The sequence below is a fragment of the Gorilla gorilla genome, chromosome 5, assembly GCF_029281585.2.
Source record: "Gorilla gorilla gorilla isolate KB3781 chromosome 5, NHGRI_mGorGor1-v2.1_pri, whole genome shotgun sequence".
Taxonomy (NCBI): Eukaryota; Metazoa; Chordata; class Mammalia; order Primates; family Hominidae; genus Gorilla; species Gorilla gorilla.
Genome location: NC_073229.2, coordinates 156,003,614 through 156,018,629, shown reverse-complemented (window position 1 = coordinate 156,018,629; position 15,016 = coordinate 156,003,614). Strand labels below are relative to the sequence as shown.

General features: G+C 41.4%; 1 protein-coding gene and 1 pseudogene across 1 annotated transcript in view; one reads left to right on the top strand and one right to left on the bottom strand.

Moving 5' to 3' along the window:
• ENPP1 (ectonucleotide pyrophosphatase/phosphodiesterase 1) overlaps positions 1-13,941 on the bottom strand; it is an 81,512-nt gene extending 67,571 nt beyond the window's left edge. The window contains exon 1 of the mRNA XM_019030063.4: positions 13,686-13,941. Within this exon, the coding sequence (XP_018885608.3) occupies positions 13,686-13,925 (240 nt within the window). The 5' untranslated portion in view covers positions 13,926-13,941. The remainder of the gene's footprint in view (positions 1-13,685) is intronic.
• LOC101148555 (selenoprotein K-like) lies at positions 1,969-2,258 on the top strand (annotated as a pseudogene).
• Positions 13,942-15,016: the final 1,075 nt, after the last annotated feature.

Here is a 15,016-nt window from a genome sequence, read left to right as displayed (position 1 = left end):
AATGCTCCTAAACCACATTGTTCCCACATGAATATTTCATTCACCTGTTTCCTAGTATCCCAGAGATTCTAATCGAAATGCTGCTGGGTGGCAGTTTATAGGAAGCTAGTGTGTTTGGATGATGAAGTATTATGGAATAAACTCTGGGCCAAGGACATTTAACCTGATTTTACATCACCTGAAAAAGCGTTGGTATAAGATTCCTTTGTTTTGGTTTTGTGTCAAGTATACCGTTGATTGTTGAGAGGGGACTGCAGTGGAAACTTGGAATTGGATAGTTCCATTGATCGTGCGATGGAAAGCACCATCTACATGATATTTTGATAGATGGATGGCTGAATTGGAAAAACATCTGAATGTTATCAGGTAACAGCAAAGACAGAAGATTGGCAATGCTAAGGGCAATAAAGAGCAATTAAAGGACAAGCCAGTGCAGAGTAAAAGAAGGCAATTAAATTATAAGCAACACACGAGAGCACAGGCAGGTTCCTGAAAGACAGAGATGGCATATGCAAAGGGAGGAGACTATGCCGTGTTCTATATGTGCAAGAGCAATGGGGCTACTTGTATCCATGTGCCACTGAGGTTCACGGAAGGAAAGGGGCCAAATGCAACCAGCGGTAGCACCAATTCAACCTAATGCAACCACAGTTGAGGTCATGGAGGCCCACTGAGTTTTTTCATTTTGTTTTAGGTTTCTAATCACAACATCATGTATGAAGTCAGTGGCACAGCGAGGGTTAATTAGAATTCCCAGCTACAGAAATTCCAGATGTGGTGCCTTCTGTGCTGTCTCATAGCCTTATGGAATGCTGATACTCAAACTTAATTGTTCAGACAAACCTCTGAGGATCTATGAAAATGCAGATCTTGGTTTAGTAGGTCTGGGGTGGGGCCCAAGATTCTGCATTTCTTACAAATTCTAAGAGGATAATGCTGATATGTCAGTCTGCAGACCACACTTTGGGTAGTTAAGGATGTAAAGTGCCTTCTGAGTAAGGTAAAATAAAAAATTCTCAGTCACATTGAAGCTTATCAACAATAACAAGAAAAAACCACTTATTCAGGGCATATTATGCACCATTTTGTACACATTATATAATTTACTTCTCCTAACACACTCTAATATGATTTTGTCTCTATGCTACAGTTGTACTATTTAGGAAACTTTTTTGTCTATATTCAAACAGCTAGTAACCGTAGCAGGATTTAAACCTGATTTTGTCTGACTCCAAAACTATTCACCAATAAACTACAGAGATGAAATTAACAGAATTATTAATTTTGTGATCTTGGAAAGTCTCCAAACTTTCTCTGAGCCATGATTTTTTCATCTCTAACATGGGGACGGATAACAGCAGAGCTGTGGTTTGGACTAATGAGGTAGGAGATGTAGAAGTATTTTGAAATTTATAAAAGAATGTAAGGATACAATCATTGTAACTAGGTTAATTTTCACTCTCCTCTCCCTAGTTCTTGAGAGTTTGTTTGGAGGTTCTAGCAGGGGAGTGCACCTATTCATATACCCTTGACCAAAGACTGGTTCTCATCTATGGGAAATGGTCATCTTCTTCAACGGAGCGCACATCTTCGGGAGGGACACACGTGGAGTAGTGAGGGAGGAAGGGGATACCCGCCTAGCCAGCCAGATAGCCAGATCAGCCCCGGCAATCAATAGGGTGATAGAAGTCACAGCCAGATCGCTCTCACATCCCCTAGTTCTTAAAAATATTACTGAAAAATATTACTGAAAATATTACTGAATGTACACCTATTTCCTAAATATTTGTAAATATATTCACGAAATGTTTCTTATCAGGATCCCATTATACTTCTAAAAGTTACTAACAACCCTAAGATGCCTTTTCAGATGATTATGGACATTCTTCTTTAAAACCACACCAAAATTCTAAAAGTAGTAATTTCTTAAACTATGGCCAGTCACTCCGAAGCAGGGAAGGGGGGCAAGATGGTTTACGTAGTGAATGGACAAGTGCTGGGCAGCTGGAGTCAGTCTCCATGGAGATTATCTTTGATAACAGATTTCTTATGGGGAACAGCTGAGTTTGTGGTTTTGCTTTTCAAAACTCTGCTTCAGCAAGATGCGAAAAAAAAAGAAAAGAAGCTATGGAAACTCATCTGATTCCAGATATGATGATGGAAGAGGGCCACTGGGAAACTCTCCCCAAAGAATTGGTCGAATCAATCATTTGCGTGGCCCCAGTCCTCCTCCAATGGCTGGTGGATGAGGAAGGTAAATGTCTGCTCCACGAAGCAGACAACTGGACATGCATATTCATAGCAGAAAGAAACCATCAAGAAGTGGGGGGCTGGCCATGCTGGAGCAGTAGACAAATGTGTGTGTCTAAATAGGGACTGCTCTGTGTCCTCACAGATGAATGAGGTAATGCTGGGAATTTCCTCTGCAGGGAACTGGCTGACTGACATGCAGTTCCACAAATGCACGTTTGTCTCATTATCTTTTTTGTACAGTTTATTAAAGTATTAACATAGTTTCAATAAGTAAGTATTTTTAGGTTGCAAAATGAACTCCTCATCTTTATATTAAATTCACAAAAAAACTGAATCTGAAGAATATAACTAAAAGGCTGTGTATTTAACATTTAGTGTCACCTTTTCAACTTCTGAAATACTGCTCATTGGTAATTTGTTCTCATTTATAAATCACATTGTATTCATTTCGATAGAATGCATATATCTGTGCTCTTGAATTAATTTTTATCTTATATTTGTCTTTTGAAAAAAGTAAATTATGGCATAAAAATGGAAAAGGTATTACTGAACTTTACATACTGTTACATTAAAATCCATTAGTCTATCTTGCACTTTGAATGGAAATTATACCAATGCATAATTTTGTAACATCATCCACTCGTCCTTTGGAAAATATTGGTTCATTCTTCCAAATGTCAACGCATGTTATTAAACAACATGAAAAAAAACCACATTCCTCGCTATCTTCATCAATTTTGTGTAAGGATCAGGAAGCTGTTACACTCAAATGGCAAATACAAGTTTTTCAAAATTCTAATTTTTGCTTGGAAGCTCAGATTTTATCATAGACAGCTGATAGCTTCATAGGTTTTCCTTGAAGGGACAAGCTAACATCACTCATTTTTGAGAAAATATGTCAAATAAATAAGTCTAAATAAAAAGCTTGTCAGTTCTTCCAAATAAAAATGGTGTTCTTTGAAAAAAAATTAGTTCAGCTTGCAACTTAAACAACTGCACAACTGCTTTTCCTCTAGAAAACAGTACTTCAGTATGCAGCAGATATGCTACATGCATACTTCCAATTGTGTCACATAGAATATCAAAAAGACAGGTAATCTAGGTTTCGGATTATTAAATCTACTTCATCAAGGACTTTTTTTTTTTTTTTTTTGAGACAGAGTCTCGCTCTGTCACCCAGGCTGGAGTGCAGTGGCACGATCTCGGCTCACTGCAACCTCCACCTCCTGGGTCCATGCCATTCTCCTGCCTCAGCCTCCCAAGTAGCTGGGACTACAGGCGCCCACCACCATGCCCGGCTAATTTTTTTTGTATTTTTAGTAGAGACGGCGTTTCACCGTGTTAGCCAGGATGGTCTCGATCTCCTGACCTCGTGATCCACCCACCTCGGCCTCCCAAAGTGCAAGGATTACAAACGTGAGCCACCGCGACCAGCCTCATCAAGGACATTTTTATTGCTTCATCTAAGGTGTTCTTTTTAGTGAAATGGCTTTTTTTTTTTTATTGCAAGTGCATGACTACTTGTACAATTGGTGTCATTGCAATGACGTCTGCTAAGGTGCCATCACTCCTTTAATACCACGGTGTAAAAGTCAACACAGTGAAAGGGCAAATAATGTCTTAATCTACTGAGTCTCTTTTCAATTCTCTCTCTCTAACCATAAGAGATCATCAAGATCCCCCAAATGCTTGCTAACGTCAAAAAAAGCTTTCTAAGCAGGAGGGGGATCGGGAAACACACCTTTAGGAACAAGCTAGTTTCTCAAAAATATTCACCTGAAAACCAAGATAGTGATTTTTTTTTAAGACTCTCAAATCACACCTGTTATAGGATGTTTGCCAGCTAAGTCTGTGCAAAGTCCTGAAATATGGTGAGAAAATCGTCAATCCATAAATGAGAAACACTTGTGACAATTCGCTGTGACAATTTACTTCCTCCAAAATGATTTTCTTATGCATATTATACATATATATAAAATATGGAGATATGTACATACACACGTGTGTGTGTGTGTATATATATATATATATGGAGAGAGAGAAAGACAGAGAGACAGAGAGAGATTGAGAGAGAGAGAGAGACAGACATGGGGTTTCATTATATTGCCCAGGCTGATCTTAAATTATGGCCTCAAGTGATTCTCCTGCCTCGGTCTCCTTTAGAGGCATGAGCCACCACACATCCCAAAATCACTTTCTATCAAAACTCTCTATTTTTCTATTCTACTACATTTAAAAATAAGCCAAGAAGGAAACTCAAACTAAGAAGAAAAGCACAATTTCCCAAAAGTATACCTACTTTGGAAGCTCCCAGAAACAGCTGATTGTTGACTTCACACTAATAAAGTGCACTAATTTTGGCTTCCACCCAGGAAAAATCTCATCACTGAACTACCAAAGACACATATATATCTCAATATGGAGGCAATCTTTAGCATCACCACACCAGAAATTTCTTAGGTTCTAATTACATATTGTTATACTGAAGCAGGCAAAGGAGAGTTGGAAACCCAACAGCAAGCCAAGCGTGATGAATAGGATATAACATTTAGCAAATGCATGGGATGGCATTAGCTATTAGTCCATGATAAAAATCTGTAGATAAAAGTCCTTCCAGTTACCATCATAGTCTATTACGTACTAATGGTGTGGCTTTTGCCTATAAATTTAGCCCATTGTTGCTAGAAGTAGAGTAAATCAACCACCTACATCTGAATAACTTGAGGTGCTTGTTAAAAAGTGAGGATTCTTTGGGTCCATTCTAAATCTATTAAATCATAATCACTGAGATTGGAGCCTAGGAATCTCTGTCTTGAACACTTCCCAGGTGGTTTTTATGTACAATAATGTCTGCATGGAAACCTGACTGAATCCCTGACTGAGCCTCAGATTCCTTATCTGTAAAGCAGAATTGACTGTCATCATACTTTCCTATTTCACAGTTGTTGAGTATTGAGAATCAATCAAAAATATATGGGAAATGCTTTTTAAAGCTGCCAAGTGCTACAAAAATGATTATAACCGTCTAAACTTCTACCACCTACACTTCTACCAACACTTCTTCTAAAAACTAAAAGTAAAAAAAGGTAAAAATAATTTTTCAAAGACACTACAGATATCTTAATTCTTGCAACTAAATCTCAGATAACTAGAATACTCAGAAAACAGTCTTCTCGTTAATATTTAACTGGACATTCTGGTCACTCTTTTGAAAAACCTTAAATGTGTTCCTACATTGTCTTTCCTTGGTAAATGCATAACTTAGCTTTTATCTGATGACAAGGGATTTTCGAGCTGGGTCAGAATTCTGAGTATCAGGTTTTGTTGCACAAGATTTATGCTTAGAAGAGTAATCTATGTTCGGCCCTGAGCTCATTTGCTAAAAGGTTTCTTGTTTATTTTTTCTTGTTTGGGGGGTATTTTATGGTTGATGGAGGCATGCTTATTTTAACCAAAAGCAGATCTCTAATTACAAGTTGTATTCCAAATGCTTATTTGTTCCTAAGTTGTCTGGAACTTAAATGCCTCTCCCCATAGTAAGAAAAAAAAAGAAGTTATAAATCATGATAAAGTTCTCTGGCTTGTACAAAAAGGCCACAACATAGATGAAATACATTTGCTGTATCTTAAATGTCACACAAATATTTTACAATGGTAGCCATCAAACTTGAGAGCAAAATTGAATATGAAACTATTTTCATTTACCTTTAATATTACTACTTAAGATAAAAAGAGTCAGCTGGATGAAGATGAAAAGCTGATACAGCCTGGCGTGGTGGCTCACGCCTGTAATCCCAGCACTTTGGGAGGCCGAGGCAGGCAGATCACTTGAGGTCAGGAGTTCGAGACCAGCCTGGCCAACATGGCAAAACCCTGTCTCTACTAAAAATACAAAAAAAAAAAAAAAATTAGCCAGGTGTGGTGGTGCGCGCCTGTAATCCCAGCTACTCAGGAGGCTAAGGCAGGATAATCACTTGAACCCGGAAGGCGGACAGAGGTTGCAGTGAGCCAAGTTCACTCCACTGCACTTCAGCCTGCACTACAAAGTGAAACTCCGTCTCAAAAAAAAAAAAAAAAGGCTGATAGATAAAAATTTCTGTAAATGCTCTAGAAAGGTTAATGGCCCCCAGTTCTTTATTATACAGAACACATAAGGTCTCTCAATGTGACCACCAGGGATTTTCTTCAGAGTCATGATTAGGATATGATGGGGGCAGGAGATGACAAAACTGAGTGTCCAAAGTTAACTAAACAAGTGAAATAGAAATTAGCAAAGTGCTTTTGAAACAGTAGCTGCGTATCCCTGAGAAAGAGACAACATGGAGTGGAAACAGCTGAGCTACAAATGGTGAGAAAGAAATACCAGAACAAGATTCAAGGCAGAAGAAAAGAAGGGACAGAAAGCAATGCTGAAGAAGAGCGAAGAATCACAAAGACTGAATTCAGGGTGTGGCAGCAAAGTTATCAAAACCAAAGAGGCCTTGGTGTAAGTGAAGGAGGCTCTCCTTCATACATGCCGACTGCCACACTTGGAGTGTCTGTACCTGAGAGAATGTTCACTGACTAGATTTCTGATTCTGAATCCACGTTATCACAGAGGCCCCGTCTGCCTTCTTCTTAGGCACCTTCACCTTAGTTGGGTACTTCTGTTCCTTCACTATCTCCTCCATCTCCCTATACCCAAATAAAATTATATCCCAGTTTTAATCTTACCCCTGAATTTATACCCAAGTGTCATCTCTATGTGGATTCCTGACCATCACAGACCCTATGGGTCCCTGCTTGTGTATTTAGTCTTCCCATCTTCCCCTTTTCCAAATCAAAGTGTGGCTCAGTCTAACAAAAAATGCAGTACATTCATTCAAGCAATTAAAAGCTGACACTGAGTGTCAGGTACTATCCTCTGCCTAATAGTAAAAACAATAGTCTTGGGTTCCTAGGAATCCTTTATGTATTTTATTAGAACATGTGAAACAAATACCATAAGGGACACAGAGAACACTTCTCTGGCCTCTTAAGATGCTCTGGTTATTCTGAATTAAAATGTTCAACTATGGCTGGACAGATAACAAATTTTATAAACCAAAGGAGCAATGTCAACTCCAAGTCTGATTAAGAGCAGAGACTTAGCTTGAACATTCTTCCTTCCATATTCTAGAGTTAAGATAATGGATTATAAGGGAAGGAAAAGGAAGCTAATTGAATTATAACTTTTACACCCAAATCTCAAATAATGCCAGCTTCTGCCTCTTACAAAGAACTCTTTCACAGCATATACTCAGGGCAACTTGAATCTATGCTCCTGGGTTGCATTCCTCAAACTTGGCCCAAATAAAGCTCTATAATTATATTAATTTTGCCTTGGTTTTTTTTTTCTTTAGGTCAGCAGGATTCACAGTGACTTCCCACCACCACCTGGTGTTTTTCTCTAAAATCAGTGCTTGGTACCAGCATGAACTCATTGCATTCTCCATTTTTGGAAGTCCTACCACATGTTGTGGAGATGAGGTCTCACTGTGTTGCCCAGGTAGGTCGTGAACTCTTGAGCTCAAGCAATCCTCCCACATCAGCTTCCCAAAGTTCTGGGATTTCAGGCATTAGCCTCTATGCTCCGCCAGAAATCTTATCTTGTGTGGTTGAAGCTGATTGAGATTGGATGGATTGGCATTTCCATTGTGCAAACCACACTCAGTCTTCCAGAGTGGAAGAATAAATAAATGGAATCATGAAAAGTTAATTGGCAAAGCTTACAGAAAGCTTTAACCTTCCCTGGCCTAAGGCTCTTCCATTTGCTTAACTTACATTCTACCCTGCTTGGAAAACATCAGCTTTCTCCTTTTGAAATAAGAATGGAAAGATCCATGCACCTGGATGAAGGAGACTATGAACCAGCTCTCCTGAAAAGTTGTAAACTAAAAATAAAATCCAAAGCCCTTGACCAACTGAGTGGACCCACTCTCTGCCAAGGAGACCCCAGAGAAACCTCAAAAACTGAGCTCTCAGTCAAAATAGGAAGAGAGGTCAAACGCACTTCATTATACTCCCTCCCTTTTGGAGTTGAGGCGTAACAATTGACCAGCATTAATGTTACAATAGAAATAAGACCGCAAAAATGTCTCTGTGGCAATAAGACATCAAGTTATAAACAAGACCTTAAGGGTATGCAAGGAGAGGGTTAAGTCATGTCTGCACACCCATCAATTTTGCTACATAGCATCATGCTTAACTTATAACATCCCTTTTTTTTTTTTTTGAGACAGTCTTGCTCTGTCACCTAGGCTGGAGTGTAATGCTGCAATCTCGGCTCACTGCAACCTCCGCCTCCCAGGTTCAAACGATTCTCCTGCCTCAGCCTCCCAAGTGGTTGGCACTACAGGCATGTACTACCATGCCCTGCTAATTTTTTTTGTATTTTTACAAAAAAAGAGGTTTCACCCTTTTTTTGAAGGGGTTTCACCATGTTGGTCATTCTGGTCTTGAACTCCTGACCTCAAATGATCCCACCTGCCTCAGCCTCCCAAAATGCTGGGATTACAGGCATGAGCCATCACACACAGCCACAACAGCCCTTTCTGTTGATTCCAAGTTTTAGACAGAGCCTTACTCCTTTAATCAATTGCAAATTAAAGAATCTCCGAATCACCGGGCAAAGTGGCTCACGCCTATTATCATAGCACTTTGGGAGGTTGAGGTGGGTGAAATTCCTGAGCTCAGGAGTTCAAGACCAGCCTGGGCAACAAAGTGAAACCCTGTCTCTACTAAAATACAAAAAAATTAGCCAGGAGTGGTGGTGTGTGCCTGTAATCCCAGCTACTTGGGAGGCTGAGACAGAAGAATCGCTTGAACCCGGGAGCGGGAGGTTGCAGTGGGCCGAGATTGTGCTATTGCACTCTAGCCTGGGCGACAGAGCAAGACTGTCTCAAAAAAAAATCTCTGAATATGCTGAATAAATAACCTGTAAGCCCTTGCTTTAAGATATCCCACCTTTTCATATGGAATCAATGTATACCTTTCATGTACTGATTTATGTCTTTGCCAGTAACTCCTGCCTCCCTGAAATATATAAAAACAAACAGTAATCCAACTGCCTCAGGTGCACGTTCTCAGGACTCCTTGAGAAAGTGTTTCCCTGAGCCACAGTCACTCATCTTGGCTCAGGATAAAGCTCTTTAAAATATTTTACAGAGTTTGGTTTTTCCATTAACAAGGTGATACTCTTCACTATTGTCAAGGCCTTATAAGTTTCTCACTGAAAATTCTAAATTAATTAAGGATTCTTTGAACAGCAAGCTCTTAGGAGACAAAAACATCAAAGATCATGGTCTCCAACCTGGAAGACTTTGTTTAATAGAAAATACCATCAAATAAAGGACTCCTAGCCACGTTAGAAGGGCCAATATCAGGCTGCCCTGCCTAAGTGGACATCTTCCTCAGTGGAGATCTTCAACACTTTGTTCTTTAGACCAGGACAAGAAGTGGATTAAAATATTCATTTGGTTACCTTCAGGAATAGGAACACTTTTCATATTTGTATTTCAAGTTGTTTTGTTGATAATTGTCCTTATTTGTGTCATCCTTTTGATTCTTAAATTGATTATGCTTTGTATTTCTAGATGTCTAAAGTCTACCACAAAATTCTATAACAAAAAACTCATCATAATAGCTAGATGCTTAGAAATGACCCAACATACCTCAACTCCAGTGTAAGTGAATGACCTGAAATCCCGCTGCTCTGTCCCCTTATTTTTCAATCCAATCCCTGAATTGTTGCCTACCAATTCAGCCTCAGAACCTCACTAAGTTCTTAAGTGATAGTACTTCTGCCCATCTCATTCCCTCTGACATGGGACAAGATTATCCGGAAATGAGCCTTCCCAGCAATGTGGGACAAACTTACATCCAAAATGTTGATCATCAGTATTTTAAGAAGAGAAATATTTTTATTAAAAGGAGGAAATGAAAAAGAAAAATTGCTCAGAGCAGTCTGAGATATGTGAACTATGCAAAATTTATCAGGCCCAGAGGGACATGAGCATGGGACTTCAGTCACATCACTGCACCCAGTCCCAGGGGCAATTCTTTAAAAGCATTTTGTTCCTGACAGCTGCCTCACCCACTATCTTCATGTTCCTGGAATGTGTGATACAAAGAACAATGTATAGCCAACCAATCTCTTGTTATTGTAACATAAATGCTTGATAAACAACTTAGGAACTGCCTCTTCCTTTTTCCTTTAAAAACCCATTTGTAACTGCTGCTAGTAGGAGCATCTACTCAGGGCAACTTGAATCTATGCTCCTGGGTTGCAGTCCTCAAACTTGAGCCAAACAGACTCTCTACATATATATATATATATTGGTTTTTTTAAAGAACTCTTTCACTGAAACATGAAAGTAGTCTTCAGTGACCACCACCCATACGCAAGCCCTTTACACATACACAGATACACAGATATATGTATTCATAAGTATAGCAGAAGGTCACAAACAACACAAAAAAAATGCTTTTGAGGAGCTAACTGGAGAAATATATTGCAATGTAGTTGAGAATTACATGACTGTAAAATCACACCAAGAAACAAGAGGGATATTTAAATACATCTCCAAGTCAACACATCTCGGTGGAAGTCTACACTTCAGTTCAAAACTTCATTTACAACCAAGGAAAGGCATCTAATATTTAACATACCTACCGACACATGTAGAGAATAATACTTGTTTTTCCCTCTTGCTGTTTTCCTCAGTTTGGCTCAGTACCTAGGCACAAGCATTCCAGGGCCCAGGGCCAAAAGCCTCTAAAGCACAGCTTGGTGGCCCTCTCCTAAGATCAAACACCACAATGGGGAAAAGCCAGGGTAGGACAGAATCCTCACTTCTTCATCCACTCTCACACATCTACATCATTTTAGTTTATCTGAGAAAACTGCAGAATAATGTAAAAATTACATTGCCACTGCAACATGATTGCCTCTGCAAGGCAAGGCAACTCTTCTATTTATCTGACTAAATTAAAACAGTGTAGCTGAGGATCATAGTGCTGGGCCTCTCCTAATCCCAACCCCAGGGTGCAATTAGTTCAATCTGTTTCTGCAGCTTTATGAAAAGTGTGCTGAGGTTTAATCTGAAAACAAAAGGAATTCTATAATTGCAGCTCCTCTCTAGAAGACATATCCCAGAGCTCTTTGACGACAATTGTCAGGTTGCTTTTGGGGCCTTTTCCCTTTGGAAGCCCATTATTTGGGGAAGTTCTTGGGGGAGAGGGGGTTGCGGGAAAAAGGTATTGAAGTAGGGAAGGGAAAGAAGAATACGAGTTTGCACTTTCAGTTCAGTAGCTAAATAGCAATTTCAACAATAAAGGGTCTCACTGTGTCACCCAAGCTGAAGTGCAGTGGCACAATCACAGTTCACTGCAGCCTTAACTTTCCCTGGCTTAGCTGAACCTCCCATGTCAGCCTCCCAAGTAGCTGGGACATAGACGCATGCTACCATACCCAGCTAATTTTTGTATCTTTTGTAGAGATGGGTTTCATCATGTTGCCCAGGCTGGTCTCAAACTCCTGGGCTCAAGCAATGGAACCGCCTCAACTTCCCAAAGTGCTGGGATAATAGGTATGAGTCACCGCACCAGGTCTATTTGGTAACATTTGTATGTTAATGTCTCACAGTGTTCCATCAAAAGATATGAGGTAAGAATTCTTTCCAATTCAATAGATGCAAAAGACCCCAATTAATGGATAAAAAAGGTCCATAATAGTCCTACTTGTGGAAGTAAGTCCTAGGACACTTCCATGTCAAATGCCCAGAGTAGCATCACCACACAGAATGCTGTTTGACCAGTTGACTGCAGGTCTCAAAGACTGGACAGCTTATTCCAAAAGTAGACCTTTGCTGATATCTGTTGTGGATGTATAAGTAAATGAGCAAGAAAAATTTAAAACCTGAATTTTGCAATTGGAAAACCTGTAAAGATTTATAGGCATGTAGAAATGGTTTTACACTAGAGTTACACACTGATTCCATATACAATTATCGACTACCTCATCGTGTGTGAAACACCTCAAGGTATTAATACTAAACAATTTAAGTGATCAGGCTGTAAAAGCTAAGGTCTTCCATTAACAAAATTTTTAAAAGGTGACTCAGGAGACTAAGTTCTCATCAATATTGTGTTATTATAGACTCAAAACAGTGTTACAAGATGCAAAATTTTATCTTGAGATGCAAACATCATGTGGCTTGGGGTACTTATTCTTTGAAACTAAGGCTTCTTTTTAAGTACTAAGCATACGGCACCATCTCTTAAGTCTACGAAGATTGATTCCTCAAAGTATTATAGCATCTCCATGATGTCCCAAATATAGTGAAAATGGAAATGCATACAAAATGAAAGGAGACTTGAAAAATTAGAAATTTTTCTACAAAGCATTGTTCAATCATATGTAAGGGGATATATTTTAGGGTACACTATACATAGAAATCTGTGATTTCCATATAATACAATAAAAATGATTCTATTTCCTTGCTGTTTTCAATTTACTTCCCTACCTACATTCTTCAGCTTGATTTTCACAATAATCCCATGCAATGCACAAGGGAGTTGATGTTGTCCCATTTTCACTCATTAGAAATTGAGGTTTAGGGACAGTTACGCAAGGCCTCAGCAAATAATAACAGCCAGGAATCCAGGCCTTCTCTCAATCAGCACTTCCCACCATGAATTCAGAATAAAAAACCAACCCCCACATTTCATGAAGTTGACTGTGGGTCCTGCAAATGTCATAGCAAAATAGCAGAGGAGTAATAGGTAGCTTTTGTTAGCAACACAAACCGTGTAGCCTATGGTTAGAAGAGTGGGCAAAGAATCATAAACGTTTCTTCAGTCACATAATGTGAACATCCATGGAATTTCTGAGCACCTGCAAGGAAATTCCAAAACGGAGCGAAAGGGAAAAAGTGTTCCGTAGAGTTCCTAATAAAACTTAAAGAGCTCCGCTAACTCTTCAACTGCAATCAGTTAACCCAAGTGAAGTCATGTATACTGCGCCCAGAGCCCCCTAAAAGAAGCAACACATTGATGCACCTTCTTAAGACCAACAACTTTCGCGTTTGACATTTTTCTCCTCTAAAAACCCGTACTCTCCTGGGGCAGGGGGTCGAGTATTTCTAAGGATGACCGTTTTGAACAGCCTGCTTTCACAGGCATCCGTAATTCAAGTGAGAGTGAACCATCCTGCCCTGCCAAGGTACCTGGCAGGGGCGGCTGTGTAGGGCACTTGCAAAGGCTGCGGAGGAGAGCGCGCGGGCGAAGAAGCACTCCCGGACCATGCCTCTCTCCGGTGCCCGGTGCTGACTGCGCTGCGAGCGCAGGAGCTCGGCGCCGCCCTCCCCGTACTCCCAGCCCTCCCGGGCGCCGGGGCCTGGCCGCGGACCTACCAGCGAGAGTACTTTATAGGTGTTGGGGTCCTTGGCAGTGCGGGCGCGCGCCGCCTTCTCCAGCGGCTCCTCCCCTACGTCCATAGGGGCCAGCAAGGACGCGGCCGCCTGCGGGTCCCCGGGCGCCTCGGCAGCGTGGCTGCGGCCCCGATCGCGGCCGTTCCCCGCCGGGCCCTCCCGGGGAGCGCGCCCGCCCTCGCCGCCGCGGCTCCCGCCCCCCGCGCAGCCGTCGCGCTCCATCGTGGCCCCGGGCGCTCCGGCTCCGCTGCCCGGCCGCGCCTTTAATAGGCCCCGCGCTGCCCGCCCCGCCCCGCCCCTCCCCGGCGCGCCCGCCCCTCGCGGTCAGACCCTTGGCTCCCCGCCCTACACCCGGCTCTCGCAGTCAGGGCAAAGCGACTCAACGCCCCGGAGTATTTGGCTTCCTGTCTGATTTCGGGCACTCTGTGTGTCGGTTATTTTGGGTCCCTTACGTGGGCGTGTCTTAAACTTCCCCCCAAGCCGTCCCCTCCCCGCACCCCGGCCACCCTCCCGACACTTGCAGGAATCGCCCTGCGTGGCCTCGCGGCGCGGGCTGGACTGGAATTGCAGCGTGTGGTCTGCAGAGGGCATGAGATCATGGGGCCCCAAAATAGAGCGGGGAGGAGGAGAAGGATGCAGCCGCCGATGCCGGTCCGGCTTCTCAGAGGCGGGAGAGAGTGGAGTCTTGGGGTCGACCTGTGAGTTTCTGGATGGAAATGCAAATGAACCATGGAGGAAGGCGACTTTCTGTTTCTCCCCCTCTGCGCCCTGTCCCCCACTACCTACGGTACTCTGAGAGAGAAATCGTCCACTTAAAATACGTGGGTTCACATACACTGAACACACATGCAAGGGATATTTCGATTCCCACGGTTTTATGTGGTTTCTGGAGTCTTCTCGCTATTGTTTTTATGTATATTTGCTTATTTTTCTAGACTTTCTGTATTGAAGGTTTCAGGAGTTGGCGTTGCCCTCTCCTGAGGTTGACACTGATACCTAGCAATATCAAAAGTGTTAATGCAATCTGAAATACTTTGATAAGCCTTATTTTTCAACTAGGACGCTAACAGTGAGCTGATTCTTGGTGGGTTTTGTTTTACCTTTGATTCTGGAACTTGTACATTTTCTGGCTCATCAGTTAGCAAAATCACCAGTGTGTAGTGAAGTGAGACAGAGGGAAACCAGTGACTTCGAACTACTTTGCAATACCCAGGACTGACTTCAGGTACCAAGGAAAACAATTAATTTTCAATACATTTTGAATACATGAATATATGCAAGTGTTTACAAATGAGAATGAATGTTTAACAAAT